We start from the raw sequence: 26,963 nt of genomic DNA on the forward strand, positions 1-26,963 counted from the left end.
CTTTAGTTTTTGCCCCTCATATGAGAGAAAACTAAATGAAGATAGTGGATATTAAGACGAGATAATTGATCAGTTCGGGAATATGCATCATTTAGATAGCTTATGATGCAAAATATCCACAAGTACATTCTATAACCTACATTGGCAAAATTACGACATAATCTTGGTGGTTGTTTTTGGACTGTAGTATACTGTAGTTGTTATGTGGTGATGAATCCATACATTATGAGCAGGACGACAAAGCCAGAGAATCTCCAATATTGGGATAATGTTACAACAAAGATAGAGACTGAAAATGTTTATTGAAGTTCTCTTTGATGAGGCACAGTTTGGTTCGTCTTCAATGGCCGATCACCGCGAACACGATCATCTTGTGGTGTTGTTCAAGTGTTCGCCATGAACATGATCTTGAGAACAAAGAATGCTTGTCGACCCCTGTCAAAGAGTTAAGCTGAACAACATAACTTTTCCTCGAACAACTCGCACCTCTTTAACCAGCCAGATTCACTACTCAAACAAAGGGACTGTTCTAGTTTATAAAAAATCCACGGCCAGAGCGGCCATGTCTATTTTTACTTCTCTACCCATACAGTTCCAATTAAGGATCTTAACACAAGACATCACTAGAAACAGACACAAAAAACAATGGTACTTTGCTATTGTCAAAAACTTGTTCAATTCTTCTAATCAAATTGTTCAAAATGTCTTCCTCCAACACAGACCAGGACTATCGAGCAGGGCTGGCCCCTCGATCCACGCTCCAACCAACACCGATTTACCATCGTGTTCAAGAAACATCCGACTCTGAAGGTGAGTCCAATTTGGAGGATGTCCCCTTGCGTGGCGGTTCCACTGATCTCGTGGTTGTAAGGCGCCGTGTTAACAGGATTATGGAACTGAGCGTCGACATGTACAGTCCCATCATCGTAGGCGGAAACAGCGACTGGGCTCTCATGTTCCACGATCCATTCTTCGGATTGGCGTATCGTTTTCGCATGGCGGGCGGGCCAAGTGTGGGCGAACCCTGGAGGTTCGAGTTCGCAATTGGAGAGATTGGAGAACCAAACACCTTTCCTACGCCTTCCAGACGTCACTTCATCAGCATGATGCCGGAGAATCAGCGAATCTGTGCCACTGCCAGAAGAACCCGAGGTCAGTTCTGCCAGAAATGGGTCATCGACGTGATCCGTGACTTGGAGTCGCAGGGCCTAATCCCCCCAGGTAAGGGTACACAACTCTCAGAATTCCTCGAGACGGATCAATACCCCAATATCCAAGTCTCGTACAATGACCAACTGTCAACGATCGAACAGGAAAGGGCCAGATTTTGCGGTAATCTACTGCGTTTCTTGACTTTCGGCCGCTCTCGCAGGAGAGTGGCGCACTCGACTTGAAGATGGTTGTGTTCAAGAGTTCGTGAGTACGCCCTGTAAAAACGGCTAAAGGCCCAGAACATCAATTGTTACCGCCAAATCTGGTCCTCTCCTGTTAAATCGTTGACAGCGAGCCATTGCGAGACTTGGGTATCGGCGCACTGATCGGATATCAGGCGAATCTGAGAGCTATTTCGAAGACATGTTGCAGGCAATGTGTCTTCAATCCTCTTGACTGGGTAGGTTGTAGGTTTTCGATTGAGGTGATCATCCTTAGGGACCAGCACCATAAATCTCCAACCCCAGATAAAGGCATTGGAGACTCAGGACGCTGGTCGCTGAGGATGATGATGGTAAGTGAAGTGTGATGAGGGTAAGTGTTTGAGGTGAGAATGATGATGGCGAGTGATTGAGAATGATGGAGGATATAGTAGCCTATTTATTTGTTTTTCCATCATTAGTCGAATCTAGAGTGTTCTGTATTCCCAATCGTGTATTACACTAAAAATGGACTCGTGACATGTTATTTTGACGAACATTGCGCTTGATGCATGAGAATGAATGATGTGATCAAGCGAACGAGTCCATGCTTGCGAGAACAACAAAGAAAAAGAGTTGGGAGGAGGCGCAGCGAGGAATGAATAGACTGTCCTGCTTTGTAGATCATGGTGTGGTGGTTGGTTACCTGGACATTTTTAGTAATCGATCGCGTACCTTTCTTTGTGGTCGAGGTCATATGATGAAGCTCAGACGAACTACACGATGCTTGATATGGAATGAATAGTCGATGTGACTTTAGTTCTTTGTTTTACTGATGCTGATGCGTCTGTACTGAAGTTGTTGTCCAATCGCAAACAACTTGACGGTCAGATAAGCGATAAGCTCCATGCCATCCTTGATCTTAGCCAATAATTATCCGTCAACACGTTGCGCTGGCGTCGCTGATCAACTGTAACTGGAGCGATTACTGGATAAGCTCATTTAAGGTTGGCGTAGGTACGTCAGTAGCTGAAACACCCTAACAGCCTCCGCCAAGTTTAGGAAGCTAGCAGGCCTCAGCTTGTGATGGAAGCTCCCTAAATATTGGACTGTGCCAACGTCATCCTTTGTTCTCACCTTCGTCCAACAACACAAACAAGATGATGGACTTTTCCGATTTTGAAATCATTGACCCAATTGCCGAGTTCGGTCCTGAGAGCAGCGATGACGAGGACACCCCTCAACTATCGATTCCTCATCTCCAAGGCGGTCATCCTCCGTGGCAGGGACATGAGGGTAAGCTAGTTGGTGTTGTTGACATGGGAAGGTAAGATACCATCCATCCACCAATTGCACGACACACCAAGCTAACAAGATCGTGTCAACCAGCAATGGCATCCGTCTCTCCATTTCCGACCTTTCGAGTCCAAATGCTCGTATGCTGCCGACCGTCTACCAGTATCGCGCCTCCATCTCACTGTACGACTCTCAATATGACCCGGAAACTGGCGAGCAGATTCCTATCCCCGACGATGTCATCAAGTCTGTCGTCTCTGTTTTGAGTAGGTTCGTTGTCATATGCGAAGACTTCAGCTGCAAGAGGGAAAATGTCCATGTCATCGCGACCGAAGCCACGCGTGCCGCCAAGAACTCGAAAGAGTTTCTAGCTGCCATCAAAGACAAGACGGGTCTCACAGTTGAGCTTTTGCCCAAGGAGGAGGAGGGCCAGATCGGTGCTCTTGGTATCGCCAGTGGCTTCTCCAATATGGAAGGTTTAGTCATGGACCTTGGTGGTGGTAGCACCCAGATCACTTGGATGCTCAGCTCACGCGGTCAAGTCCGCATCAGGCCAAAGGGAAGTTTCAGTTTCCCATACGGAGCTGCTGCATTGACCAAGAAGCTCCACGATCTTCGAGATGGAAAGAAGAAGGATGAGGCTGATGCTGCTGTCAAGGCATTTGAGCAGGAAATGATTGCCAACTTCAAAGATGCTTACAACAATCTCCAGATCCCCGAGGAAATGGTCGAAAAGGCCCAGAAGGAAGGCGGATACCGTATCTACCTTTCTGGCGGTGGATTCAGAGGATGGGGATACCTGCTTCTCTATCTTAACCAGACAGATGGCAGCTATTATCCCATCTCCATCATCAATGGCTACACAGCCAAGCGCAAGCAGTTCGAAGATACCGAGGCCCTCAAGCATGTCGCTCATGCCGCCAAGGACATCTTTCGTGTCTCTGATCGTAGAAGATCTCAAGTCCCCGCTGTCGCGTTCCTTGTCAATGTCCTTTCCGAGTCCATTCCCGGAGGTACCAGAGAAGCGCATTTCTGCCAGGGCGGCGTAAGAGAGGGATTCCTGTTCCGACAACTACCACCTTCCGTTCGAGCTCTTTCACCCTTGGAGGTAGCAACTGGTTACTTCGCGCCAGGCTCGCGACACCTTATCCAGCAGCTGCTCAAGAGCTCAATCCCCAAACCTTCCAAGAAGAAGGAGTTTCCAGAGGAGTTTGGTGAGCCTGTCGTGGATTCATTTGCCAATTCCATGTACCTCCACATGTTCATGTCCAAGGAAACCGCCTCGACGACTGCGCTGTACTCGACCAGCGTGGGAGTCATGTCTTCAGTCCATGGCGTTTCGCACCAAGACCGAGCTAGACTGGCATTGATGCTCGAATCCCGATATGGTGGTGAACTTCCCCCCCGGGAGTCGGAATTCCGCGATTCTCTCCGTGAAATGCTCACGCCCGAAGAAGTCTGGTGGGCGTCTTACCTTGGCAGAGTAGGACAACTCATCACAGCGCTGTACCCAGCTGGCAAGATCCACAAGTCTAAGCCGCGTGTGGTCTTCACTACGCAGTGGTCGTACGCTCTGGGCAAGAAGAAGAACAAAGAAGGTATCTTGCTTACCATCTCGGTGCAAAAGACCAAGAATGACCCTGCCAGGACCAAGGAGACGGTCGAGGAGGCGGCCAGCGACGTGGAGAAGATTGGAAAGAAAAAGAACTGGATTGGGGATGACGAGCCGTGGGGTATGAAGGTTAAGGTTAAAGTTGTTGAGGAGGGCATCCTTTCTGAGGAGAGTGACGAGTAAGATGGGATATAATGAGGGAGTTTCTTTGTTTGGGAAAATGGTATAGTCAACCAATTTGCATGAATCGAACTGTGATTTTTCTTATCAAGACTCTCTTGTAATGATTGATGGAACGTTTCTTGCGTAATATCTTCCGTGATTTGATGGAGAGGTGTTGTCGGTGCTTGCTGTTCAACGGTAGATAGTGGTGTGACAGGAGTGCTTCGCCCTAAGACACCCAACTACAAAGACAGATCCTTCGGTCGTATCCATGGGTTCTGCGCTCCTTTAGGAGACCATGATGTTCTCTTTACAGGTGAAGCAAGTTATCTTGTTATGTAAAGAAAGGAGGCTGTAGGATTGAGTTTCATTATGAGGTGATGATGGGATCCACTATCATGAAGTTTGGTGTTCAGCCTCATCCCTACTTCAAACCAGACATGAACCGATTCCGAAACTAGTCACTTGATACGACTTCTGTGGGTAATAAGTCTATTAATTGGGGCATCCAAATATTTTGCATTTATGATGGAAAGCAACCTCCTGGATAAGTACGTTAATGCCTTCTCCGTAGAATCTATCGCCAGTTCCCAATCGTCATCCATCAGTATCTAACTGTCCCGCAGGAGCATGGAGCAACAAGATGATTGCCAAAACAGCAACGGCTAATCTCTATAATGGACTTGCGATGTCTGATAGAGGAGTTTGTCTTGGTAGGTTGGTTGGTGATGAGTAGGTAGGTATGCGACTTGCCTTGTACTGCTTGCTGATATGTTAGCTAACCTGTGAGAACATATATCTTTGATAAGTGGCCGGCTTATCAGTTGGTCGAGGTTGCAGTCTGTACAGCACGACAGATTAACCTTTGTTGAAAACCTAGAGAATATTGGGAAGGCGAGAAGCTTCTAATGGGCTGTCCTCACAGCAACTGCCTTTTCCTCTTTCAACTCTCGATCCAACAGATCGTTCATCGACATCAATTCATCAGTATCAATTTATCGGAATCATGGCGCCTATTAGTTTACCCGACTGCGAAGGTCCATCATTGAAACCCTTTCCGCATAATCTCGACGAGTTTCATTTTATAGAGGTTCTAAATTGTGACACATTGCACGGCGTGATCGTCAAAGCGCAATGGAACAATCGGCTCTATGCTGTCAAATTTGTGAGTCAAGCCAGATAGATGTCTATCAGGCCTCTGAGCTTTTGGATAAAAACTACCTAAAGCCTAAGACGTCTGATCTAATTAGTAGTAACCGTCTCGTCCCTTATATTATAATACCCTGGTGGCAACAGTAATGCTAATATTGTTTGTTGCAGTTCATTTCCGACGCTAGACCTCTCATCAACTACGAGGAGATATACTCGATGGAAAATTATCCCAACCAGTGTTGCGAAGCCTTTGACTGGCACTTCGACCCTTTCGAAAAGGAATGTCGAGCTTTCGGGAGGCTACAGGAAGTCGGATGTGAACACCTCGCCGTCAAGGTCCATGGCTACGTCCGAGTCACATCAGATTATATCAAGGATAAATTACGACCGGAGCAGAGAAGCAGGTTCCAAAAGTTGACTGTTCGGAATTCGACACCACAAATGATGGGCATCGTCAAGGACTGGATTGAGATGGCAGAGTACGATAACGAGGACTTGCGATCACGCTACGATCGCCTTTACCAGATCTTTCACATTCCTCAAATGATCGAGGATCTTCATGGGCTGCATAGAAATGGTATTGTGGTCAGAGACTTGCGGAGTGACCAATATGTCAATGGTGTGCTCGTCGACTTGAGCTGCTCTGCCACAGTTCCTCACCCTTACGGACCAACAACATCTGGCGAGCCTTCAATGTGGCAACCCCGCTGGACCTTTTCAAGCCTTGCGGCATGGGACCTATTCTCTTTCCAATGGCAAATCATTTTGCTGTGGAATAAAGAACATGAGCATTTGGTGAAGCTACTGGGGGGTAGACCTCAGGGTATGCCCGATTTCTGCCCTTTCGTAGCGTACTGCGTTCCCTCCTCGTCAGACGATTATCAAGAGGTTGTGAAACAAACATACGGCCCGTTTCTACCTATGCTTAACCACTTTAAACAGCCTTTTCCCGTACGTGAACCACCAAGATGGGACCCATTGGAGTACTTGGACAACCGCCATTTTATGGGAGAAGGAGAAGAAGCGAAAACGATGTGAGGAAATTGATCAACCTTCTGTCGAAAAGCGTATGGGGAACTAGAGATTTGAATCAGGATTTGCATATCGAACGAAATTATTAGCCCAGCGTATACTACTTAGACCGCGTTTCTTAGACTAGGTATGTTTACACCCTCATAGATAGACGAAGTTGCCAGTTTTACCTCTTATGCCCTTGCCAGTAAAGCAACTACGAGGTTACTCTCAATCATATTTGCAAGTTGTTCGAACGCCTCAATTGATGAACTATTTACTTATAGGTAACTTGAGAGATCGATGTTTCTGCTACCTATTAGAGCATATATTATAGCTTCAAGAAGTATATCGAATGGCTCAGCCTCCTACCATTGGGCCACTCATTGATGCGTTTTGTTTATCCGTGGAATTTGTTTGGGTGATGACAGGCGATCTTGTTTCAAGATCCCAGACGACGTTTCATTGAAACCGCCTCGTGCCCATACATGTACGAGATATAGCAAACTCCTTCCTTACCTCGGCATTTAAAAACTGAACTGATCGCTCCCACCTCTACAATCGTTAGAAATCTTTATCTACTTGCGTGAAAATGCGTTCTCAAAGCTTTCTCCTTGCACTTCAATGTGCTGTAGCGTCATGCTCCAGCCCAAGGCCCCCAATTGAACGACGCGCAACGACAGAGATTCCTTCAGACTCATTCAACTCGCTAGAGACATACTGGAATTACTTATATCCCTGGGGCCCTACACATAATGGCGGCGCGCGAATGGACGAAGAACACGTCTCAGTCACCGACGGCGTCCTAACTCTTACCGCCGAACCAAGGGACGATCAAGAAGATCCCATTCACTACCTCTCAGGCGCAATTCATGCCAAATCAACCTTCACCGTCGCTGCAGGCGGCGGATACGATATCAGCGCCGAATTTATTGCCCCGGTCGACAAAGGAACGTGGCCCGCCTTTTGGCTCAACGCTGCAAGCGGTTGGCCCCCTGAGATTGATATTGCAGAGTGGAAAGGCACTGGAAAGATTTCCTTCAACACTTTCAACACTTCTGATGAGGTTACTGCGCTTGATCGAGATTATCAAAACCCTACAGAGTGGCATTCTGTTCGTGCTGAGTTGAGGGATGAAAATGGGGCGGATGTGAGAGTCAAGTTCTTTCTTGACGGGGTTGAGCAGACTACGCAGTATGGGAGGGATTATATCGGTGCCGGACTTCGTTTGTGAGTTGAGGACTGTCAAGGATTTATGAAAGGAACTGACATCTGGCAGGATTGTTAATTATCAAACTGAGGGATCTTCTGGTTCGCCTGGACCAACGACTCGTAAGTTGCTCCCCTCCGAAGGATTAGTTCATGATACTGACTTGGATTTGCAGCAACTACTTTCCAAGTTCGAAATGTCGAAGTCATTAGTCTCAACTAAGCTTTTCATATAGTTATAGCAAGACTTGATCTACCGCGGGACTTGGAACTTGAAAATGGCCAAATGGTTTTCAAGTTGACAGTGAAACAACTTTTTATATTCATTTATCTTATAAGCAAATACGATACAACTATTATACTTCTTTTGCAAAGCATACCCCAAGTCAAAGCCGCCTGTGTGGGCGCTGGTGCCAAAGAGTGTCTTTATCACAGAACATTCATATAGCGCCATACAAAATTGACACCACTTACCAAACCCGTCAACCCAGTATACAAGATCAAAATTCCGTAACCACTTCCATATCCCCCAATAAATTTTCCCTGCCACGGTTGACCTCTGATAAGGGAACCACTCAAGGGTCCAGAGATGATGTTTCCAACCCCTCTACCGACACAAAGATGGCCGTGGACCATGACAGGATCGACATGTTCATTTTGTTCTTGAAATTTCTGTGTCACGTCTCTCATGATACCAGGCCATATCGAAGCCCAGGATCCCGCAAAGAGGCCGTACATGACGCAGAATACGTAAAGAACTGGCAGAGAAGCTGTGAGGCCCCAGACAAGTAGGACTGAAATTCCTACGCCCACTGCTGATATGAGCATGCATGTCGTGACGGCAAGTTTATCGCTGAGAGATCCCATGATCATTAGGCCAATTGTCGTAGCAATATTGACCAGGATAACAGTCAGGGCTGACAAGATGGGTGAAGTACCGAATGTTATTCGAGCATACGTTGGTAGATAAATGGTAGGGAGGAAGTAACCCGTAGCTTCGACGACATTTGCCAACTGATGCAGCATAAACACTCTCGACGTGAGAAACCGCATGTTGAGAGGTTTCCTATTAATGGTAGACGAGAGGGGAAGTCTGGGTTTGACGAAGTACGCCAAAGGAGCTGCACTTCCAAACAAAATCCCCGAGCAGATTCTCACAGTCGTTTCGAATCCGTATTTTTCCAGAAGAGCTTGGAGAAGTAAAGGAAGTATGGCACCTCCAGCTCCGGCAGCGCTCCAGACGATGCCATATGCAAAACCCTTTCTTTGCACGAACCACTCGTCGATGTAGAGGGTACAAGGACAATAAGCAAAGCAGCCGCCAATGCCGAATAGTACTCCTTGGGTTGCGATAAGCTGTGGTACTGTGGTGCAGAAGGAGCTCATGGCCATGGCGAGGGATGTGACCACGAGACCTAACCAGGTGAACCATCGGGCTTGACGGGGGTAGAAACGGCATATTATAACGACGAAAGGGGCTCCAAGATATAACATGCCCTGGTTCATTAGACAAGTTTGTTTTGATGGGAATGCGTTCCTTACAGTGGTGGTGGTTCCAATGGCCGCGATGTTGCTGGATCCTTCAAAGGGCTCATTGTGACTGTAGTATTCTTGAAAGACACCAAACGAAAATCCAAAGCCTGTGATGAATCATGTTAATTAGTTGGCCTCAGACCTTGATGTGAGGGGACTTGCCAAATGTTACTGCTTCGACGACCCAGCATGCGGCCAAGAAAAGATATGCTTTTCTTCCACCATCAGCACGAGGTAGCGAGAACTCGACATCTGTGGTTCGAGACTCCAGACCCTGGTCAAGGATGTCCCGCGGTGATTCAGCCCTGTTGGGTACCAATTCAATTGATGTTTGGGACATTGGAGATTCAAGCCTATGAAATAAATATCAACTTTGGCTTTATTGAATTGCGACTATGACCACTTTTCCTCCAATTGAATGGATATTACGCTGTATATGTACATTCAAAAACGACGCCCTGTAAGAACTTGGAAGGTCTGGTATTACTGCATATTTCTTCCTGTCTCACAATTGGTGTTGTACTTGTAGGGCGCGGGCAGATACTGTGCGACATCGGCCATGATTGTGGCTGTCTTACCGGAACAGGATCATTGGCTGGACAATGTAAACAAACAAATACAGTGTCGGCTCAATTGTCCGAAGACGAGCTGAATCGCATGCAGGAGGAGAGTTTGAACTAATGCAACAAGCTTGGAAAGAATCCATCTTATGACAATAATCTATTATACACGATACTGAACTAGATTAAACAAAACAAAAAAGACCAAATCCATCAAAGATCATCGCTTGCTAAAAGCTTGAAAAGAACATGTATTTTCTACCCCTCTCCATTTTATTTATGTCTCCTCAAGCATACCCCCGTTGCTGTGGCTGATGTTGTTGTTGCTGTCGTCCGACCAAAGCAGAGTTACTCTCCATCCGAATACCCTCATACATCTTGCCTTGACTCTTCTTGCTCTTGCTTAGACCCAGGTATGGGAAGAAGTAGCAGGGATGCAGGATGGTGATGAGTCCAATGGATATAAGCATCGCTGTTGCGTCGAAAACAATGAATAGCGGTTCGTTTTGAAGGACATCTCTTGCGATGTCTGGGATAGTCTCTGCGATACTAGACAAGAAGTTAGTATGGTTATGCTAAGAATATGCAGGGAGTTCTTACCGGTAGATGCATCGGAGGATGATACAGACATATGCAATGCCCAGACAGTAACAGAACCACCGGACCTTATTAGCTTCTTTGGTAGTCGCCTCCTCTCGAGCAACAGGAACCTTTTCACGGGTCGGACCCCCGGCTGAGTATGTAGGAGGAGCAGTACCAGGAGCACCCATCAACAGATCTCTGCCCTTCAACGACTGGCTTCGACGCCGAATGTATATCATCATCAGGGTTCCACAGCACAACATGTTGGCAACCTGGAACGCAACACCTCCAGTAACAAGAATCTCTCCCAGCTTCTTGGTCGTCTTAGTTCCCTTGCCCACCGTCTCCAAAGCCGTCAAACCACCACCGATGACCTGTATGAAAATCGAAAGAAAGTCCGTGCCGACAAAGACGAGAGGATACAATCTAGGCTTGAGCACCGACCACTTTGCTCCATACCACATGACGATGTGCTTGAAGGTGACGGATATAGCAGCAGCGACGAGAGTCGGGGCGAGGAGAAGCGTAAGGTACGAGATGATGAAGACATTTTGCTGCCATGGGTTTCGAGAGAGACTGAAACGTGCTATATGGCCGACGACTTCAAAGATGGTTCCTATGCCTAGCCAGATCATGTACGACCATGTCTTTGCGCGTATGCCTTGGAAGATCTGTGCGAGGAGGAGAAGCACGAACGAGACAGCAAAGAATCCTGCGGCACCTCCAGAAAGGTAGTCACCATAAATAGTGTATTCGACACCACATGCATCCGTGACCTTTTTGCAGTTTTCGTAGTTTGGTACCCAAGTTTCGTTTTTGTCGCCCATGGTGTTTGTTTTGATACACCGTTTTGCGGATGTATGGAGTTGATTTCGGAAGGATTGTATAAATATGGAGGAGACTGTCTTTGTAAATATAGGTTTATACGAGAAAAGGGGTTTTATTTTATAGATAACAAGGAGGGAACATGACATGTAACATGTGTTGGTTTCTTGTATCACCAACCAACACGCAATAAACAGGGCTGTGTGACATCCACTTCAGACAAACAAAGCCTGCATCTTTGCAACTCCAATTTCCACTTTCATCTGCACTGCGACTGTGCTGATGCGTCGTCTAGATAAGAATGTGGTAACTGCGAGTCTTTTCAGTGGCTTATCTAGTAACAACATGCCGTCTCTCTATGAAACATAACCAATCGGAATTAATCTTTTTACATGAGCCAAGAACATCATAGAGGGAGATGCCCCCTTGTATCCGTGGAATAAGAAGATTTCAATGCAGTAAGCGCCCATCATACCTCAAAGGTTATGCATAAGGCGAGGGCCCGAGGCGTCAGCGATTCCACCCGCAGCAGAGCCAAGCTTTAACAGGATAAGCACTAGTTTCAGTGCGGAATCGTATTTCGTACGGACACAAACGACTTTTTAATTCCCGGTATCCGAAGTTCTGGTGTTGTTTAGTCTCAGCCTTGGAGCTAAGCCTTGACATGACAAGGCATGGATCATTGGTCCGGTTAGATGCAGGGTATTTCTCCTTTGGGTAAATTATTCGAGATGAGGGACTGATATTCTGTCACGGTTTGATTCTACCTTTTTATCCATGGAGATGCGTTTTTGCTAGATTTTTGTTTGTCTGTTATGAAAAACCTCGATAGTGAAGACTGCATTGATAGAATTATACTTGTGTCACCTCCGGGACGTCGGTGAGGAGATTAATTGCCTTGTAGACATCGTTAGAAGGAAAGTCGTGAAACATGTTGTTACAATATGCTTCTTCTAGAACGTCGGATCGGGTGTTATTAGATCTCCGACTCCGTATACGATCATCCCAGCAGCCCACCCTTTCAGCTGGACTAGGGACGTCAAGCGTCTTCTCAAGCAGGGACCAGCCACTACTTTCATTATGGCTAATAAAACACAATGCATGTGATTGAATACAGTCAGTCACTCAACTGGAATGCAACGCAATCTTGTCTTGAATCCACAAAGCCAAGACATACTCTATCTCGCTCCGGAATCCAAAAGAAGAGCATTTCGCGACCAGCAGTCAAAAAGTATTTTATCCGAAGGCTGACTACCAGAGTGACAAGGAAAAAAGGAACGCGCCAAGTTTCAACCTCAGCTGTTTGAAAGTGGCAGTGCACATAGTTACTCCCTGCCCCCTTGGCTACTGTCATGTCGATCATTACCCGTCTTTAGGCTTATGTAGCTGCCAAGACCACAGCCATCATAACTCAGACCATGATGTCAGTCAGCATTGGTTGGTGAGTTGGTTCGCGTTTCTGTTGTGGAAAACTCTCTTTCTCTCCCTTCACTACACTACACCAATCATGTCAAGTCCAATATGTCCTATACCTCTGGCCGAAATCTTCCGGGATATTCTAGGCAAAGAAAAAGAAACAAACAAAGTCAAGATACTCTATGATGATGCTTTCAAAGCTGATATCGGGAGATGGATTTCTTCGTGTGCGGTTATAGGACTTGCGGCAGGTATAATTTCAAAGAATCCAGGTCAAGGCTTGTTGGCTGCATCCGCATATAACCTCGCTGTTGTATGATCAAACTATGCTATTATACACTTCTTCTTACTGAAATAATCTCAGGGAAGCCTTCATTTCTTTGCCGTCAAAGTACCAGTCAGTCCTCAAAGCATGACCAACCCCAGGCCGCCCATATGGTATAATCTACTCCTAGCTACTTCAACAGCAATGTGGCTCGTTGCTCTTGTTGTCATGTTTGTCGAAAGACAGGATATAAGTGCATACCAAGAATCAAACCATGAGAAGCGAAGGACGGGCCTTGTTGGTGAGATTTCTGAAGGTTCTGTGGCAATGTTGAATAATCTTACTATTGCCTGTGGTTGTTTTGGAGTCTGTGCATTGTGAGTTTCCTTGACTATCATTAGTTCCATTTTGGCTAATAACTCTAGCTTGTTCTGTTTATATCAGTGGTTTGTGGTTTATTATTTGCACTCGACGAACTTCCGAAAAGTCGAGATACGAGAAGGTTTTCGAAAGATCAACAAGATTGCTCCTCCAAAGAATAGCACTTCTGAAGATGTTTAGGACACAGCTATTCATGTTAGAGCAATTTCGTATATGAGTGAGTGGCTTAGAAAGCCGTCTACCTAGAGATCAGCTGTGTTGGTTAATAAACGTCAACAACCACAGCCACGTTGAATAGAAGTCAAGCCAGCAAACACGTTCTCTAAATGTATTAATCAAACAGGCACCTGCATAAGTATTGACAGCCTCAAATGAAATATATGATATTCCCCATCTCTCTCCAGATTCCTCACATTCATCTCAAGACATGAGCATTCAGAAATTCATTTCCCTGTATTTCTTCCATCACAATCATGCCGCTCCATTCTTTCAAATTGCCCGACTGAGAATGTCGAAAGATCAGGCGGCACTGACAAAGACAACTCTGAGCTTGACTTCCACGCCCAAGAGCTTCTCCGGTAGTTTCTGGCCAACAATTCCGAGGAATACCGTCGTCTACGAGATCTACGAAAAAGGTAAGGCTCCTCACTCTGTACAAATCCTCTCATGGAAATAGCTAATCACTTCATTAAGAGGATTAGGAGAACAGTCAGGGAGACGAATATTTCAAGAGGCAACGACAGACCGCAGACGCACCTGATAAGAAGATGCGCGAATTCTTCTACAATATGATGAAGAATATCGCTGTCGACTTGGAGATGTCAATAGGCGCCTCGACACGAGATTCTCTCAGAACAGAACGCGTGTTCGACATGTGCGCTACACCCGGAGGCTTCATTGATCAAACCATGGCCATGTGTCCTAGTATCAACCTAGTCAGAGCCATGAGCCTCCCTGTAGAAGAAGACGGCCACGACATCAGACTGAAGAACAGCGGCGTCGACGTTGAATTTCGTGACATCACGATGCTAGTGGGTGATATTGGCATTACCGAACAAGACATCCCAGACAACTTCCCCGATCGCGACAAGTTTATACTGGGACGGGTCTTCGAGTCTGATGAGAAGTATGATCTCGTCTTCTGCGACGGCCAAGTCCTACGCACTCACCAGCGCTCCGAATGGCGCGAACGAGGCGAAGCAAATCGCCTACAGATGACAGAACTCGTTCTGGGCCTCGAGCACTTGAGCACCAAGGAACGATGGTCAGTCTGATGCACACACTGGACACCTGGCGCAGTTTCAAACTCATCCACCAACTCTGCAAAATCGCCGACGTTTGTCTGTACAAGCATCACCGATACCACCGTATCAGATCGTCTTTCTACATCGTAGCCAAGGCGGTACAAGCAGAGAGTTCGTACGCCAAGAGTCTTGTGGAAGGATGGAAGGAATAGTACAAGATTACGAGTTTTGGTAGTGAGGAGGATTATATCAAGATGCATCGGCTTGGTAAAAAAGATACTCAAAGCATGATTGAAGAGTTTGGAGCCGAGTTCATCAAGATGGGAGCCGCGATTTGGAAGACCCAGGCTTATGGACTTGAGAACGCCCCTTTCATCAAAGGTCATTGATTCATACCGCCACTATTTCAGGCCCACTGTTCGTTTCTTTAATCATTGCAGTGTTTATCGGCCGGAGTTTCCTTTGAGAGGAAGTAACCTATGAACGAGAGGTCATGACTAGCAGAAGGTAGTTTATGTGTTCATCTCAATAGATTTTACAGGCCTCATACTCCCATCGCCCTCGAGTGCTTCGCTCTGCTACTATAAGCTGTCAGTCGCGTGGGAAATAGACAACAAAGGTCAATCACACTGTCTTGTGGATAGCAGAAAAAATAACCTCCTAAGTCTGTTAGTAGGTACTTATAGCAGCCAATTTTTCCAATACCCTGAGGACTGTTATTAGTGCATCGAGGTCGATTGTCACCTTGCCGATTGTGCGATCAAAGTTACTCCAGATCAACCTTCTTAAGCTGGATAGATATCATTGTATCTTCAGAGACCGGTTCACCAGTTTCGCCTCTCATACTATGAAATCATATTCTTGATGATCAACAAACGTGTCTGTCGGACCATGTGAAATCAATTTACGACAGCTCCATCATCCAATCAGAGCTTCGCCTGGTTAGCTCAATCGGTAGAGCGTGAGACTCTTATGAGTACACAATCTCAAGGCTGCGGGTTCGACCCCCGCATCGGGCTGTTCCTATACAATTATACGATTGATTCTCTTTTTTGCTGTCTGTTATCTTTTTGTTATAAAGAAGGGCTGTACGAAATGTTTGCTCCGGAGGTCAGTTGAAACATATACTCACTGGACAGTATAGGAGGAGGCAAGGCGGGTATTGTGTCATTCATTCGATTTAATCATGTTACTAAAACTGCAAATGCGCTGACACGAGACTCTATTAAAGTGAAGCGTATACTTGATATATCATATAATACAAGTAGAATGATTTATTTAATTTAACAATATACTGTATAAATGTAAATAACTACTTATGCATTGTAGATAATATTCAAAATTAGGCATTTATGTTACATGATTTGACAGTTGCTTAGCACTGGCAGTTCACTTGATTGTAAAATTCACTTGAACATAACTTAACACCACACGAAGCTTGCGATTGATAAGATAAGCATTTGGGCCCACAACTTTCACACTCACCTATTCCAAAAATAATAAACACTCCATCCTATCTGCACTCGCACAAACATCGCAACAGCACATTACAGCATACCTCGATACACAACACTTACTACTGAAAACCCGACAAAAACCTCAAGCAAGTACCCTGCTATTACATATTGCCACAAACATCTAACACTACTCAGTCATGTCTAGGGTCAAGCACTAGGAGTTTCGTGACCAAGACTTGATCGAAGCAGGTCATTTTGTCCACTGTGGCAACATCAGCTTCAGTGCCAGCAAGGCGAATTTCGCCGAATTTTTGATTGACAACTTCTTCGGTGACTGCATCATCTTCTGGCCTGTCCAAAAGGACAACCATGCCCATAATGGGTGGTGCCATCTGCAGTTCGGGGATCGCGCAAGAGCAACTTTTGTCCGGTCGTCACTCGACAAGCGCGTTCTCTGCGGGCGGGAACTAAAGACAGGCCCAGTCCAGAGAATGAATGTATGTTGATCGGCGGTGTACGTCTAAACATTGATCAACCCACTGACCCGTTCGTTTTAGGGACGTTCCGCCGCAGCTACCGCTTCCGCTGCCGGCCCCGCTGCTTCAGCCTTGCCTGAACCAGCCGATCGTCCGGATGTACGTACACCATTGTTCCTGACCCATCTCTGCCGATACTGATATTTCCAAGGGCAAGGTTTCTAGTTCCCCTCAGATGCCCTCCACACCTGTGCCTCCCCTGCCGCCAAAGCGAGTCGTTACCAAGGCTGACGACAGTCACATTGAGTTGCCGGAACTGAAAGACTATCCGGAGTCATGGTGTCTAGATCCGGAGGATCCAAAAGCTTCCGTTCGCGCATACATAAAACAGATTGCCCATGTTGGCGATGCGTCTGTTGAAGCCGGTTTCCCTTACCGCACCACTGCCAAGTTGGTTGACGGGGAATTGAGAATCCGTACGGCTCCGATGCCTTCTCCCTCGCCAGCGAATGAAGCCTTTTTAAGGCCCATGATTTACATTGAGAGAATGGAAGGTGAGAAAAAAACCTTCAAAAGGATTCCAGTAGAGTCACTTGCGGAGTATGAAGCCCACGGTTAGTGTGAGTGGTTTCGCCCGAGGCCTCCTGTGGATTATTCCAACGACAACAAGGACACGCGAACAATCGTGAATGAGAATGATAAATGGGATCAAGAGCGTCCATCCTTGGACACCCCCCATCGCTTCGCTCGCGGCCTCGCTATCTGGAAGAACATGGGTGGTGGTGATCTGGCACCCGGTCAAATGATATACCACGATCCCTCGGCTCGTTCATTGCTGTCTGAGTCTACCGAGTTTGTACAACAGTCGGACGTTCCCCCTGGTGAGGCTTCTGCCACTCATCAGGACCATATCGAGTCGTACACAACACCTGCTATCCCCAGCCAGGGATGGGGTGATTACCTTCGTTTTCAAGCCTGGCAGAGTCATGGTCGCCCTATCAAGAAGGATATGGTAGTCCAAAAGGAGTATGAAACAGAAACTCCCAAAACCGTTACTACTGTTACTAGTCGTGGCGTCGACCCCATCACCGTGGATACCTCTAGCACGGCCTTCAGTACGGGACAAAATCCGAAGACTATCTATCAGCGAGTCAACCGCCCTCGGGGAACCTATACCAACAGCAAGCAACCAGACGAAGCGGGCCAAACCCTTGATGAATGGTAAAGGTCTTGACAATCACCACCATGCCTTTAATTTACAGCACTTTTGCCTATCTTCAGCATCGACCTTCGCACCAAATCGACCATCTTTTTCTAAGGCGCGAGCCTCCGAACCCCTTTTTCTCCAAAGGCGCGAGCCTCTGCACTGCTTCTTCTTCTTCTCAGGCGCGAGCCTCTGAAACCTTCTTCTATGATTTCTTTCTGTAGATGGAGTTGCCTGCGAAGCTGTGGTTATTATTAGCTCAGTGGAGGCACCATAACGATGGCTGGCACCTTCACGTGGTGTTATGGGTCAGTACAGGTAGCATCTCAGGATGTCTTCTGGAAGCTAAGACCAGCCAAAAGATATAGATTAATTGATAAATATTCCTTGATCGCGATTGACGAGCACTCTTGGCTCATCGTATTACCTAGTTAGTGTCTGTACCACTTGCCGTCCTCAGTAGCTCAACCCCAAATGTCAGATGTCGACTGGAAACGAGAATTGAAGTTGACATAATTAGGTAGTGGTGAGCTCTGCACCTTGAGACACCACTCGCAAGTTGCGTCAATACATTGTCATTCGGTTTCACGTTGATCCCCCGAGCGTTCATCTGATAGTTTCTAATTCCGAATTCGCATACATGTAAGCTACTTTTCCGGTATTTCCTCCGAGACCTGCGTAGTGGGTAGCAGAAACGATGACCTCCTAAGTCTTAGACTACAAAAATAAATAGTCTAAGAGCCATAGTCCAAGGAACATAAAGTGACCTATTGATTTCGTCCGTTATGCTTCTAGCGGCCAATTTTTTTGATACCCTGAGGCCTGACTCCGAAGAGACCGTGAGACTCTTACAAATATGCAATCTCAAGGCTGCGAGTTCGACCTTCGCATCTGTTTCTATACAATGATACGATTGAAACACTTTTTGCTTTTTTGTTGTCTTTTTGCTGTGGGGAGGAAGGATGCAGGTGGACGTGTTTGATCTGTGGAGGTCAGTTGAGACATGCGCTCACTCGCTGGACGGCATGGGACGAGGCAGGACGGGTATTGTATCGTTCATTCGGTTCAATCATAAAGCATGTCATTAAAACTGCAGATGCGCTGACCCAATCTTCCCATGCTATGCACAAGGCCCCGACGTAGCTTCTCCACCTCACATAACAAACAAGAGGTCAGTGTCTGGAGTAGTGTTAATGAATGTACTCGATACAATTGGGGCACCGACTTACCAATAGGATGACTGCTCGAGAGCTGTGGCTTCTGAGTATACTTTGTCTCGAGAATATCGCGGACACTGTTCAGCAACTCAACGTAGCTCTGCTTAGGATTGGCCTTGATTGCCGAAATGAAAGCCCACGACATGGCACCGGTGGCCTGAGCGTTAATCGTAGCGTCGGCCCTGTAACAAATATTAGACAAATCGCTTATAGCACACGGGTTCATTTACGATGTCTGGTCGTCTTTGCTTCCGGACCACATAATAACATCGGCAGGCGATGTTCGGGTATCCTTGGTCCTCTCGTATGCTTCATCGCCGGTAAAAGCAGACTTGGCCAAACCGAACACTGAACTAGCAGCCCCAGCAATATCTCCACTAGAGTATGATTTGAAGGCGTCAAAAAGACCTGATGCAGCTTCCTTGGCCAGGTTGGGTTCCTTGAGAACACCCTTGGTTGAGTAGACGTATGGAAGATCCATGACGGTGGCGGAATGGCACGAGTCAAAGATAGCAGTCAGACGAACACCTTGGACCAAGGGCTTGACCACGCGGAAATGGATCTCGTCGTCAATGATGGGACCAGCCCGGGTGTGGTCGACGGGGTAAATGCATTCGTCGTATCCATCATCCTCGTCGCCATCTTCGTCCTCGACCTGACCACCGTGACCTATACAAATATGGTTAGGCAATGTCTTGTATAGAAGGCATCAACTTACCGGAATAGTGAAGGAAGAGAGCGTCATCAGGCTGAGCATTTTGCACGAGCCAACCCATAGCGCGGATGATGTTCTCTCTGGTAGGAATCATGACTGGATCTTGTTGATCATCAGTCAACTGAATCATGTCCTCTCTCTTGTAGCCATAGCGCTCTACCAAGAAAGCGGAAACGTTGTGTACGTCGTTGATACATCCTCGCAGCTCTCCTTCTTGGTTAAAGTAGTTGATGCCGATGAGAAGTGCCTTGCGACGACCGGTACATCTGGAGTATTGGAAAGTGTAGCCTTCGGGGGCTCCGTGGCCGAACTGCTGGGGTGCAGCGGGAGGAGGAGGTCCTGATCGCGCGTGTTGGGCGTGATGGTGAAGGCCCTGAGGGAGAGGAAAGCCGTAGGCGTCGAGATGAGGAGGGGGAGGGTAATTCGGGGGAGGGTATCTTCGCGATCCGGAATTATCCCCGGAGTAACCACCGTATTGTTGCTGGGGAGGAGGAGGTCCGGATGGAGGACCGTATCCATAGCCATTACCGCCGCCTCCGTGATACCCTTGACCTGGAAAGTAGGACATGTTGGCCTGATTTGTGTAGAGATGCTCAAGAAATCGATCGACGAGAGAAGAAAAAAGGTGCAAGAGGGAGCATTTGAGATGCCGACAGTTAAGTGCAGAAACAAAACAACAATGGGTCAGCAGTATAAGCAAAGCAGTCAATCAATGGATGCCAGCCAGCCTCATCCAAGTCTTGCAGGAATGAGCTCCCCTCCATTCAGTGCTGCTAAATGGGCGCTAATCATTGCAGACATCCATGACGGAGCTGGAGGGGACTAGGACCTATAGAGGGGCAGAGGGGCAGGTCCCCCCGCCGGAAAAAACGGACCTGATTCTCCAGCCCTGAGCTCCCCTGAAAATCGAAAGTCGTCCGGCTGGTGAATGTTCTGGAGGCCGCTGGAGGGGAAGGGATGCCAAGAGACCTGGACTTTTCTTGGCGCTGCAAGAGCCCCTCCCCCTCACCGCAGGTCAGACAGATGTCAACAAGCAAACGAGCCTGTGAATCATTCATACATGTCACAAGGGAGGTAATATTGTGAGACGACATGAAACCCCCCATGATTGATATTGGGGGTTCTCATCGACCAACCTCTCTGCATGATATCGGATGCCTTTTCATGACAGCATCACGGGCGGCCTCTCGGTTGTAAAGACAAATGACGCGGCGAGTTGATCCATTCATCAACATCTTCCTTGAAGGAGCCCAGCATACCAATCGTAAAATATGACTGTTTACACCCTTGTTTCGCCGCAATGGACAGCGCTTCAGAGCCGCCTCGAGGTGTCATGAGCGTTTGGGGCGACTGTCAGAATGAGGGAAATCCGGGATGGATCTCTGCTTCAGTAGACTCCACGCTTTTGCTGTGGAGCATATCCTCCAACATCCCTAAGGATCAACATACGTCCTGATATGCTGTATACAGGCATTGGCATGAATCCCTATAAATCAGTGTTTCAAATAGTAAGCTGCAAGTCATGTTATTCGAGATTGTAACATAACAAACCTCTATCCCAAACACCAGGCATAATATCGCACTGTCTTCTCGTAAAGCTCGAGGCTCAAGCTTCAAGCCGTCAAAAAGTACTAAGTTAGCTGTCCCGTTGAGCGTTGGCTGCCCCGCCGGACCGGCCCGCAGGGGTCACTAAAAGTCCATTGATTGGTCACATCGTACGTAGCAGGTCTAGTGGATACTAGACAGGTCCCTGAGCTTGGTGTTGGGTGTTGAGTGGAGGGGTAATCGGACATTGAACGGCCTTGTACTGTTTACTATGGCGGCTCTGCCAGTCGATGAAAAGAAGTACGACGGTATCAACAGTTGCTCAGTGCCTGCACGACGAAGGATCTTCTCCGTATCGCTAACGGAATAACCGGAATCATTTCCACACAGTGATATTCACTGCGCTCTTTCCTTTCTCATCAGTGAGACGCTTCACTCCACCACTCATGCACTGTCGGCACCTGCCAAGAAACTCTGCCGGCTGTCGATAACTGCACGGGTCGCACCTACCCTTCCTTCCCTTTTCTGTTTTCTGTTCGCACGCAAGCCCATTCTCCATTATATAAACACAACCTGGTCTCTCTCCCTTGGCCTTTCCTCTTCTCATCTACCTCTTTCCGTTTTTTTTTTCGCATTTCTATCCCTACTAGCAGACTTCCCCTCATCTTGAAGTCGCCCATCATGTCTTTCTTCAAGAAGATCGCCAAGGAGTTTGAGAACCTTGGTATCGGCGAGAAAAAGGAGGAGCAGCAACAACAGCCTCCTCAGCAGCCGCCTCAGGACGGTAAGTCTCTCGGGTTCAGTAATCTTGATGGTTCAGTTAACTGATCTTTCCCAGCTAACCGCGCCTACGGCGACAACGGATACGCATCTCCTCATCCCCAGCAGCAGTACGGCGGCTCGCCTGGTTACGGTGCTCCTCCTCAACAATACGGTTCGCCTGCTCCTCAGGGATACGGTGCTCCCACTCCTCAACAATACGGCTCGCCTGCTCCTCAGGGATACGGTGCCCCTCCCCCCCAGCCCGCCTACCAGCCTCCTTCCGATCGTCCTCCTCTGCCTCAGGGATGGACTGCTCAGTTCGACCAAAACTCCCAGCGATGGTACTACGTTGAGCAAGCTACTGGTCGCACCCAATGGGAGGCTCCCCAGGCTCAGCACGCTCCTCCTCCCCCTCCCCCGGACTCTCGTCCTCCTTATGAGTCTCAGCCTTCTGATGGATCTCGCGGCTACGGCGCTCCTGGTGGATACGGTTCTCCAGCTCCCGGTGGCTACGGCGCTCCTCCAGGCCAGTATGGTGCTCCTGGCGGTTACGGATCGCCTGCTCCTGGTGGTTATGGATCCCCAGCTCCAGGCGGCTACGGCGCTCCCTCACCCTACGGTGCCCCCCCAGGCCAGTCACCTTACGCTCCTCCTGGCCAGTCGCCCTACGGTGCTCCCCCAGGACAATCACCCTATGCTCCCCAGGGCCAGTATGGCCAAGAGGGTGACCGCGCCTATGGTGACAACAGCAACAACCCTTACGGCCAAGGAGAGAAGAAGAAGAGTGGCAGCTCTGGTATGCTCCTCGGTGCCGCCGGTGGTCTCGCACTTGGTGCTGTAGGTGGTGCCCTGATCGCCAACGAGCTCAACGACAGCGATAGCGACGAAGAGAAGCATGCCGCCGCCGCTGCTGCTGCTGCTCCTGCCGCGGCTCCCTACGAGCAACAGCCTCAAGTAATCAACAACTACTACGGTGCTCCTCCTCCTGAAGATCCCTATGCCGACCCTTACGCTCAGGATGGCCCACCTGGCGTTCTGCCTGCTACCGATGCGGATGGTAACTCTGTCTCATCTAGTGACCGAGAAGACGTCCAAGAAGCTCGTGAGGAGTACGAAGAGGCGCTGGCTGCTGCTCAGGACTCGGATGCCAGCAGTAGTGATCAGGAGGCTCTTGAAGAGGCTCGCGAAGAATATGAGGAAGCCTACGAGGAGGTGTATGAGGACGACTGAGCAATAGAAAACGGACTATGAATAACGACACGTTTACGGCTATTTCTGACAGGGTTGCGTTAAGGCCGCACAGGCTTGGAAGAAGGTTGACGGATTTCATTCACTTGTTGATACCTCAATAGTACAATACCAGAGAGCATATTGTGTATTCATCCTCCTTTACATGTTCAAAGATGATTTGTGAAAATGTGTCTGTTACTGAAAGTTGACTAACTTGGCGTTCTACCTGGGTATAACTAATAACTGATTAGTCAACCCGTGCAACCATACTAATGATGCAGGGAAAACAGACTATTACTGCAAGAGGCAGTCGCCTTCGCTTATCGGCACAAGGCCAAGAACTACAGGGTCCTCATTTCTACAGTTTATGTCGATGTTACAGATCTCTCATGTTGCCGAATCTCGGGATGTTGTAAGGCGTTGATACAATATACCAAACTGAAAGCACTGTAGACACTCAACGTCCTAAGACACTGCAAGTCATGTCAGAAACTAGTGCCAGGAACTCACTACAATCTACTGTTGTAACAATGGCGCGATTCTGGGCGAAAAGAATGAGTTGTCCGTATCCACGCTTGGCATTATACAGGGTACATGAGCACAGCCCCTCGTTTTCTCTTGGCAACACATTATCGTGATCACTTCCGCCATACGGATATAGCGCATGTGAGCGTCGTTTCAATTGACTCACACAAAGGATTCCTCTTGAGCGGACACTTGCTCCATTTCCCACATGGTAGGTTGCGCGGCCTTTATGCGGGAAAGAAGCAAGGGCATGGTGCCTCAAATTCTCACATGCTAGATGGATTAGATGGTGTATCATACACAGGCACAACTAACTATACGTTGGCCACGGCACGGATAATGCCGAGTGAAAGTGCTTGTCGCAGGCAAGCTTTGAGAAGCGAGTAATAAGCATTGAGAAAGAAAGCTTGTTCTGTCTATGCTCTTATGCTTAGATTGATGTTACTGTTGTAGTCGGTGACATTATCCTTAACGTGCTAGGTTCTCTTGATGCCAGCGAGCAACATTTACATCGTGTAATAGTTGTCAACCTCAACAACAGATGCGCAATATTTATGAGATAAGAGTCATAAAGTTAATAAAATGATTCGAATATGTACCTAGGATGCGAAAACATACCCAATCGTGTTTAATTTCCTCCTCTTTAGCCCGAGGCATCAAGATTGATAAACGATTGGGTCAATACAGGGTAACCTTCTAACCAACTCCACAGTTTCAGCCGCCACAACTTGACATCTCCAACTTCACTTGGCCTCATGAGACTCATAAGTCGTACTACTACTTTTCAACTACTGCGTTATCACAGTCTCCAAAGACAACTTCAAAGAATGCCTCCCAAAATACCCCCGCAACCACCCCCTTCATTTGCACTCAGCCCTTCTGATATCCTCAGCCAGACAACGGATCTCATAGCCTCCACAAAAGCTCTCGAAGACTCACTCGTCGCTTCCCTCACACCCACTACCGCAACATTCTCAAGTCTCCTCAAGCCAATCCTCAACGATGACCATGGAGTGTCCAAGAAGACTCTCCTAATTCGTCTCTTCAGCTCCGTCTCTGAAGATAAGGAGCTTCGCGATGCCTCCCGCACGGCAGAGGAAATGCTCCTCAAAGCTAATTCTGCAGCTCTCATGCGCAAGGATGTTGCAGCCCTCGTAAAAGCTGCCTATGAAAAGAGCCAACAAGAAGAGACACTAGATGAGGAAGATGCGTACATGTTGTTCAAAACGCATAGAGCGTATCAGAACACAGGCGCTGGTATCGGGGATGAGGAGTTAAGAGAAAAGTACAAAGCTGCTGTACAAGAGCGAAATGAGGTCCTAATCGCAGCCAAAAAGACAATCAGCGAATCCGATGACGGCATCTACTTCACCCGTTCCCAACTCAACGGTGTACCCTCTTCAATCCTCGACGCCATGAAAGTCAACGACAAAGGCGAGCTCAAAGCAACTTTTAAAAAGGGCCATCTCATCTCTATCATGAAACACACCACCAGCGCCAGCACAAGAAAAGCATACCACATCGCCAAGGAAAGTCGATTCCCCGAGAATGTTGCCCGTCTGGAGCGAGCAGTTGAGCTGCGCAACAGCACGGCGCGAATGCTCGGCTTCAAAACACACGCCGAGCTTAAAATGGAAGATAAAATGGCAAAGAACGTTGAGAGCGTTATAACAATGCTCAATAAGCTACGAGTACAATTGAAGCCTCTTGCTGATGAAGAGATGAAGACACTGCTTGAGATAAAGAAGGCTTATATAAAGGAAAACGGCACTGATGAGGCCAAGGAGGACTCCGATAAGTTGAATGCGTGGGATTGGGCATTCTATGCGCGCATTCTCGAGAAAGAGAGATACTCTGTTGACTCACTCCTTATATCCGAGTACTTTGAGATCAACCATAGTCTCGAAGGCATGCTTCGAATCTTTGAAGAGATTTTCGGCATCGTCTTCGTCCCTACCGATGCACCGGTTTGGCAGAAGGATGTCACCGTTTACGAAGCCTGGAACTCGGAGGATCAATGTGGTGGATTCCTTGGATACCTCTACCTTGACCTCTATGCGCGAGAGGGTAAATACGCAGGCGCCCACAGCTCTCTCATCCAACCGGTAAGCATTCATCTCACTTTATGCTGTTTAGACTATGATGTTAGGCCATTCATTTTTGTACCCTAAATCTTAGGGTCATCGTTTCTGCTACTTAATAGCCACGCTCGATGCTAACCTGAGTACAGGGCTTCATTACTTCAGACAACAAGCGCCACTATCCTTCTTCATCTTTAGTAACATCCCTCCTTCATACCCCCGGCCGTCCAACTCTACTTCTACACTCCGAACTCAAAACAATGTTCCACGAGCTCGGCCACGCAATCCATAAGCTCGTCACCCACACAAAGCATCAACATGGTTGCTCTCGCGACTTTGTCGAGATCCCCAGTATTCTCCTCGAGAACTGGATATGGGTACCTTCCGTGCTGCGCCGTCTAGGAAAACACTACAGTTACTTGAACGACGAGTATCTCAACTTCTGGAAAACCCAAAAAGGCGACGCATATGAAAGACCAGAGGAAGAGTTGCCAGAGAAATTGGCGCTTGATCTTGCAAAGACAAAACATGTCAACGGTGCACATGCAATGCTGCATCAAGTCTTCCTCGCATTGTTTGATCTGACGATTCATAACGCCGACGAGGCTCATCCTGTGGATACCACCAAGCTTTGGAACGAGAGCAAGACGGAGATTATGGGCCTTGGACGGGCGGACAGTATTGGACAGGCATCATTCGCACATCCTTTCCGCGGATATGATGCTGCGTACTTCACCTACGCATTGTAAGTCCGCCTTCCTGATCTGATTGTTTTTATTTTGCTTACAAGCTCTAGGTCAAAAGTATATGCAACCGACCTGTGGGTCAGCCACTTCAAGATCGACCCGATGAACAGGAATATGGGCTTGCGATATCGCCAGCACGTTCTGCAGCCAGGAGGCAGTCAACCTGAACTCAAGAGTCTTGGTAACTTCCTTGGCCGCGAACCAAATGACGAGGCATACTATTCGGAAGTCACCAGCACTTCTGGGCCCGAGAACTCGGCTGCTTTGTAAAGAACAAGGGACTGATGACCTAATCAGCACGATACGCCCGTACAAGGCATACACCCATTCGTGGTCAAATACCCATGGAACCGCTGGGAAAGAGGAGTTGTTATCCATATCGACGCAACAGACTCAATGTCTTCG

General features: G+C 47.6%; 10 protein-coding genes across 10 annotated transcripts; 8 read left to right on the forward strand and 2 right to left on the reverse strand.

Annotated features, from left to right (window-relative positions):
- Nucleotides 1–701: 701 nt before the first annotated feature.
- FPOAC1_012483 (uncharacterized protein) lies at nucleotides 702–1,394 on the forward strand (the record flags this gene model as incomplete). The annotated part of the gene is made up of 1 exon (XM_044856839.1): nucleotides 702–1,394. The coding sequence occupies one exon, from the start codon at nucleotides 702–704 to the stop codon at nucleotides 1,392–1,394; it is 693 nt and encodes a 230-aa protein (XP_044704152.1).
- A 1,118-nt stretch (nucleotides 1,395–2,512) lies between these two features.
- FPOAC1_012484 (uncharacterized protein) lies at nucleotides 2,513–4,443 on the forward strand (the record flags this gene model as incomplete). Its single annotated transcript, XM_044856840.1, has 2 exons — nucleotides 2,513–2,679; nucleotides 2,742–4,443. The coding sequence occupies 2 exons, from the start codon at nucleotides 2,513–2,515 to the stop codon at nucleotides 4,441–4,443; spliced, it is 1,869 nt and encodes a 622-aa protein (XP_044704153.1).
- Nucleotides 4,444–5,428: 985 nt separating this feature from the next.
- Nucleotides 5,429–6,612, forward strand: FPOAC1_012485 (uncharacterized protein; the record flags this gene model as incomplete). The annotated part of the gene is made up of 2 exons (XM_044856841.1): nucleotides 5,429–5,587; nucleotides 5,743–6,612. 2 exons carry the CDS (start codon nucleotides 5,429–5,431, stop codon nucleotides 6,610–6,612), a joined length of 1,029 nt encoding a protein of 342 aa, XP_044704154.1.
- Nucleotides 6,613–7,354: 742 nt separating this feature from the next.
- On the forward strand, nucleotides 7,355–8,017 carry FPOAC1_012486 (uncharacterized protein; the record flags this gene model as incomplete). Its single annotated transcript, XM_044856842.1, has 3 exons — nucleotides 7,355–7,815; nucleotides 7,865–7,917; nucleotides 7,971–8,017. 3 exons carry the CDS (start codon nucleotides 7,355–7,357, stop codon nucleotides 8,015–8,017), a joined length of 561 nt encoding a protein of 186 aa, XP_044704155.1.
- A 1,446-nt stretch (nucleotides 8,018–9,463) lies between these two features.
- Nucleotides 9,464–11,296, reverse strand: FPOAC1_012487 (uncharacterized protein; the record flags this gene model as incomplete). Its single annotated transcript, XM_044856843.1, has 3 exons — nucleotides 9,464–9,632; nucleotides 10,263–10,436; nucleotides 10,488–11,296. The coding sequence occupies 3 exons, from the start codon at nucleotides 11,294–11,296 to the stop codon at nucleotides 9,464–9,466; spliced, it is 1,152 nt and encodes a 383-aa protein (XP_044704156.1).
- Nucleotides 11,297–12,801: 1,505 nt separating this feature from the next.
- On the forward strand, nucleotides 12,802–13,536 carry FPOAC1_012488 (uncharacterized protein; the record flags this gene model as incomplete). Its single annotated transcript, XM_044856844.1, has 3 exons — nucleotides 12,802–13,023; nucleotides 13,075–13,352; nucleotides 13,401–13,536. The coding sequence occupies 3 exons, from the start codon at nucleotides 12,802–12,804 to the stop codon at nucleotides 13,534–13,536; spliced, it is 636 nt and encodes a 211-aa protein (XP_044704157.1).
- A 608-nt stretch (nucleotides 13,537–14,144) lies between these two features.
- Nucleotides 14,145–17,758, forward strand: FPOAC1_012489 (uncharacterized protein; the record flags this gene model as incomplete). Its single annotated transcript, XM_044856845.1, has 6 exons — nucleotides 14,145–14,620; nucleotides 14,836–14,981; nucleotides 16,307–16,554; nucleotides 16,615–16,692; nucleotides 16,745–17,147; nucleotides 17,247–17,758. 6 exons carry the CDS (start codon nucleotides 14,145–14,147, stop codon nucleotides 17,756–17,758), a joined length of 1,863 nt encoding a protein of 620 aa, XP_044704158.1.
- Nucleotides 17,759–18,890: 1,132 nt separating this feature from the next.
- FPOAC1_012490 (uncharacterized protein) lies at nucleotides 18,891–20,237 on the reverse strand (the record flags this gene model as incomplete). Its single annotated transcript, XM_044856846.1, has 4 exons — nucleotides 18,891–18,916; nucleotides 18,967–19,136; nucleotides 19,185–19,623; nucleotides 19,673–20,237. The coding sequence occupies 4 exons, from the start codon at nucleotides 20,235–20,237 to the stop codon at nucleotides 18,891–18,893; spliced, it is 1,200 nt and encodes a 399-aa protein (XP_044704159.1).
- Nucleotides 20,238–21,895: 1,658 nt separating this feature from the next.
- FPOAC1_012491 (uncharacterized protein) lies at nucleotides 21,896–23,206 on the forward strand (the record flags this gene model as incomplete). Its single annotated transcript, XM_044856847.1, has 2 exons — nucleotides 21,896–21,998; nucleotides 22,053–23,206. 2 exons carry the CDS (start codon nucleotides 21,896–21,898, stop codon nucleotides 23,204–23,206), a joined length of 1,257 nt encoding a protein of 418 aa, XP_044704160.1.
- A 1,352-nt stretch (nucleotides 23,207–24,558) lies between these two features.
- FPOAC1_012492 (uncharacterized protein) lies at nucleotides 24,559–26,828 on the forward strand (the record flags this gene model as incomplete). The annotated part of the gene is made up of 3 exons (XM_044856848.1): nucleotides 24,559–25,836; nucleotides 25,962–26,557; nucleotides 26,609–26,828. The coding sequence occupies 3 exons, from the start codon at nucleotides 24,559–24,561 to the stop codon at nucleotides 26,826–26,828; spliced, it is 2,094 nt and encodes a 697-aa protein (XP_044704161.1).
- Nucleotides 26,829–26,963: the final 135 nt, after the last annotated feature.

The sequence above is a fragment of the Fusarium poae genome, chromosome 4, assembly GCF_019609905.1.
Source record: "Fusarium poae strain DAOMC 252244 chromosome 4, whole genome shotgun sequence".
NCBI lineage: Eukaryota > Fungi > Ascomycota > Sordariomycetes > Hypocreales > Nectriaceae > Fusarium > Fusarium poae.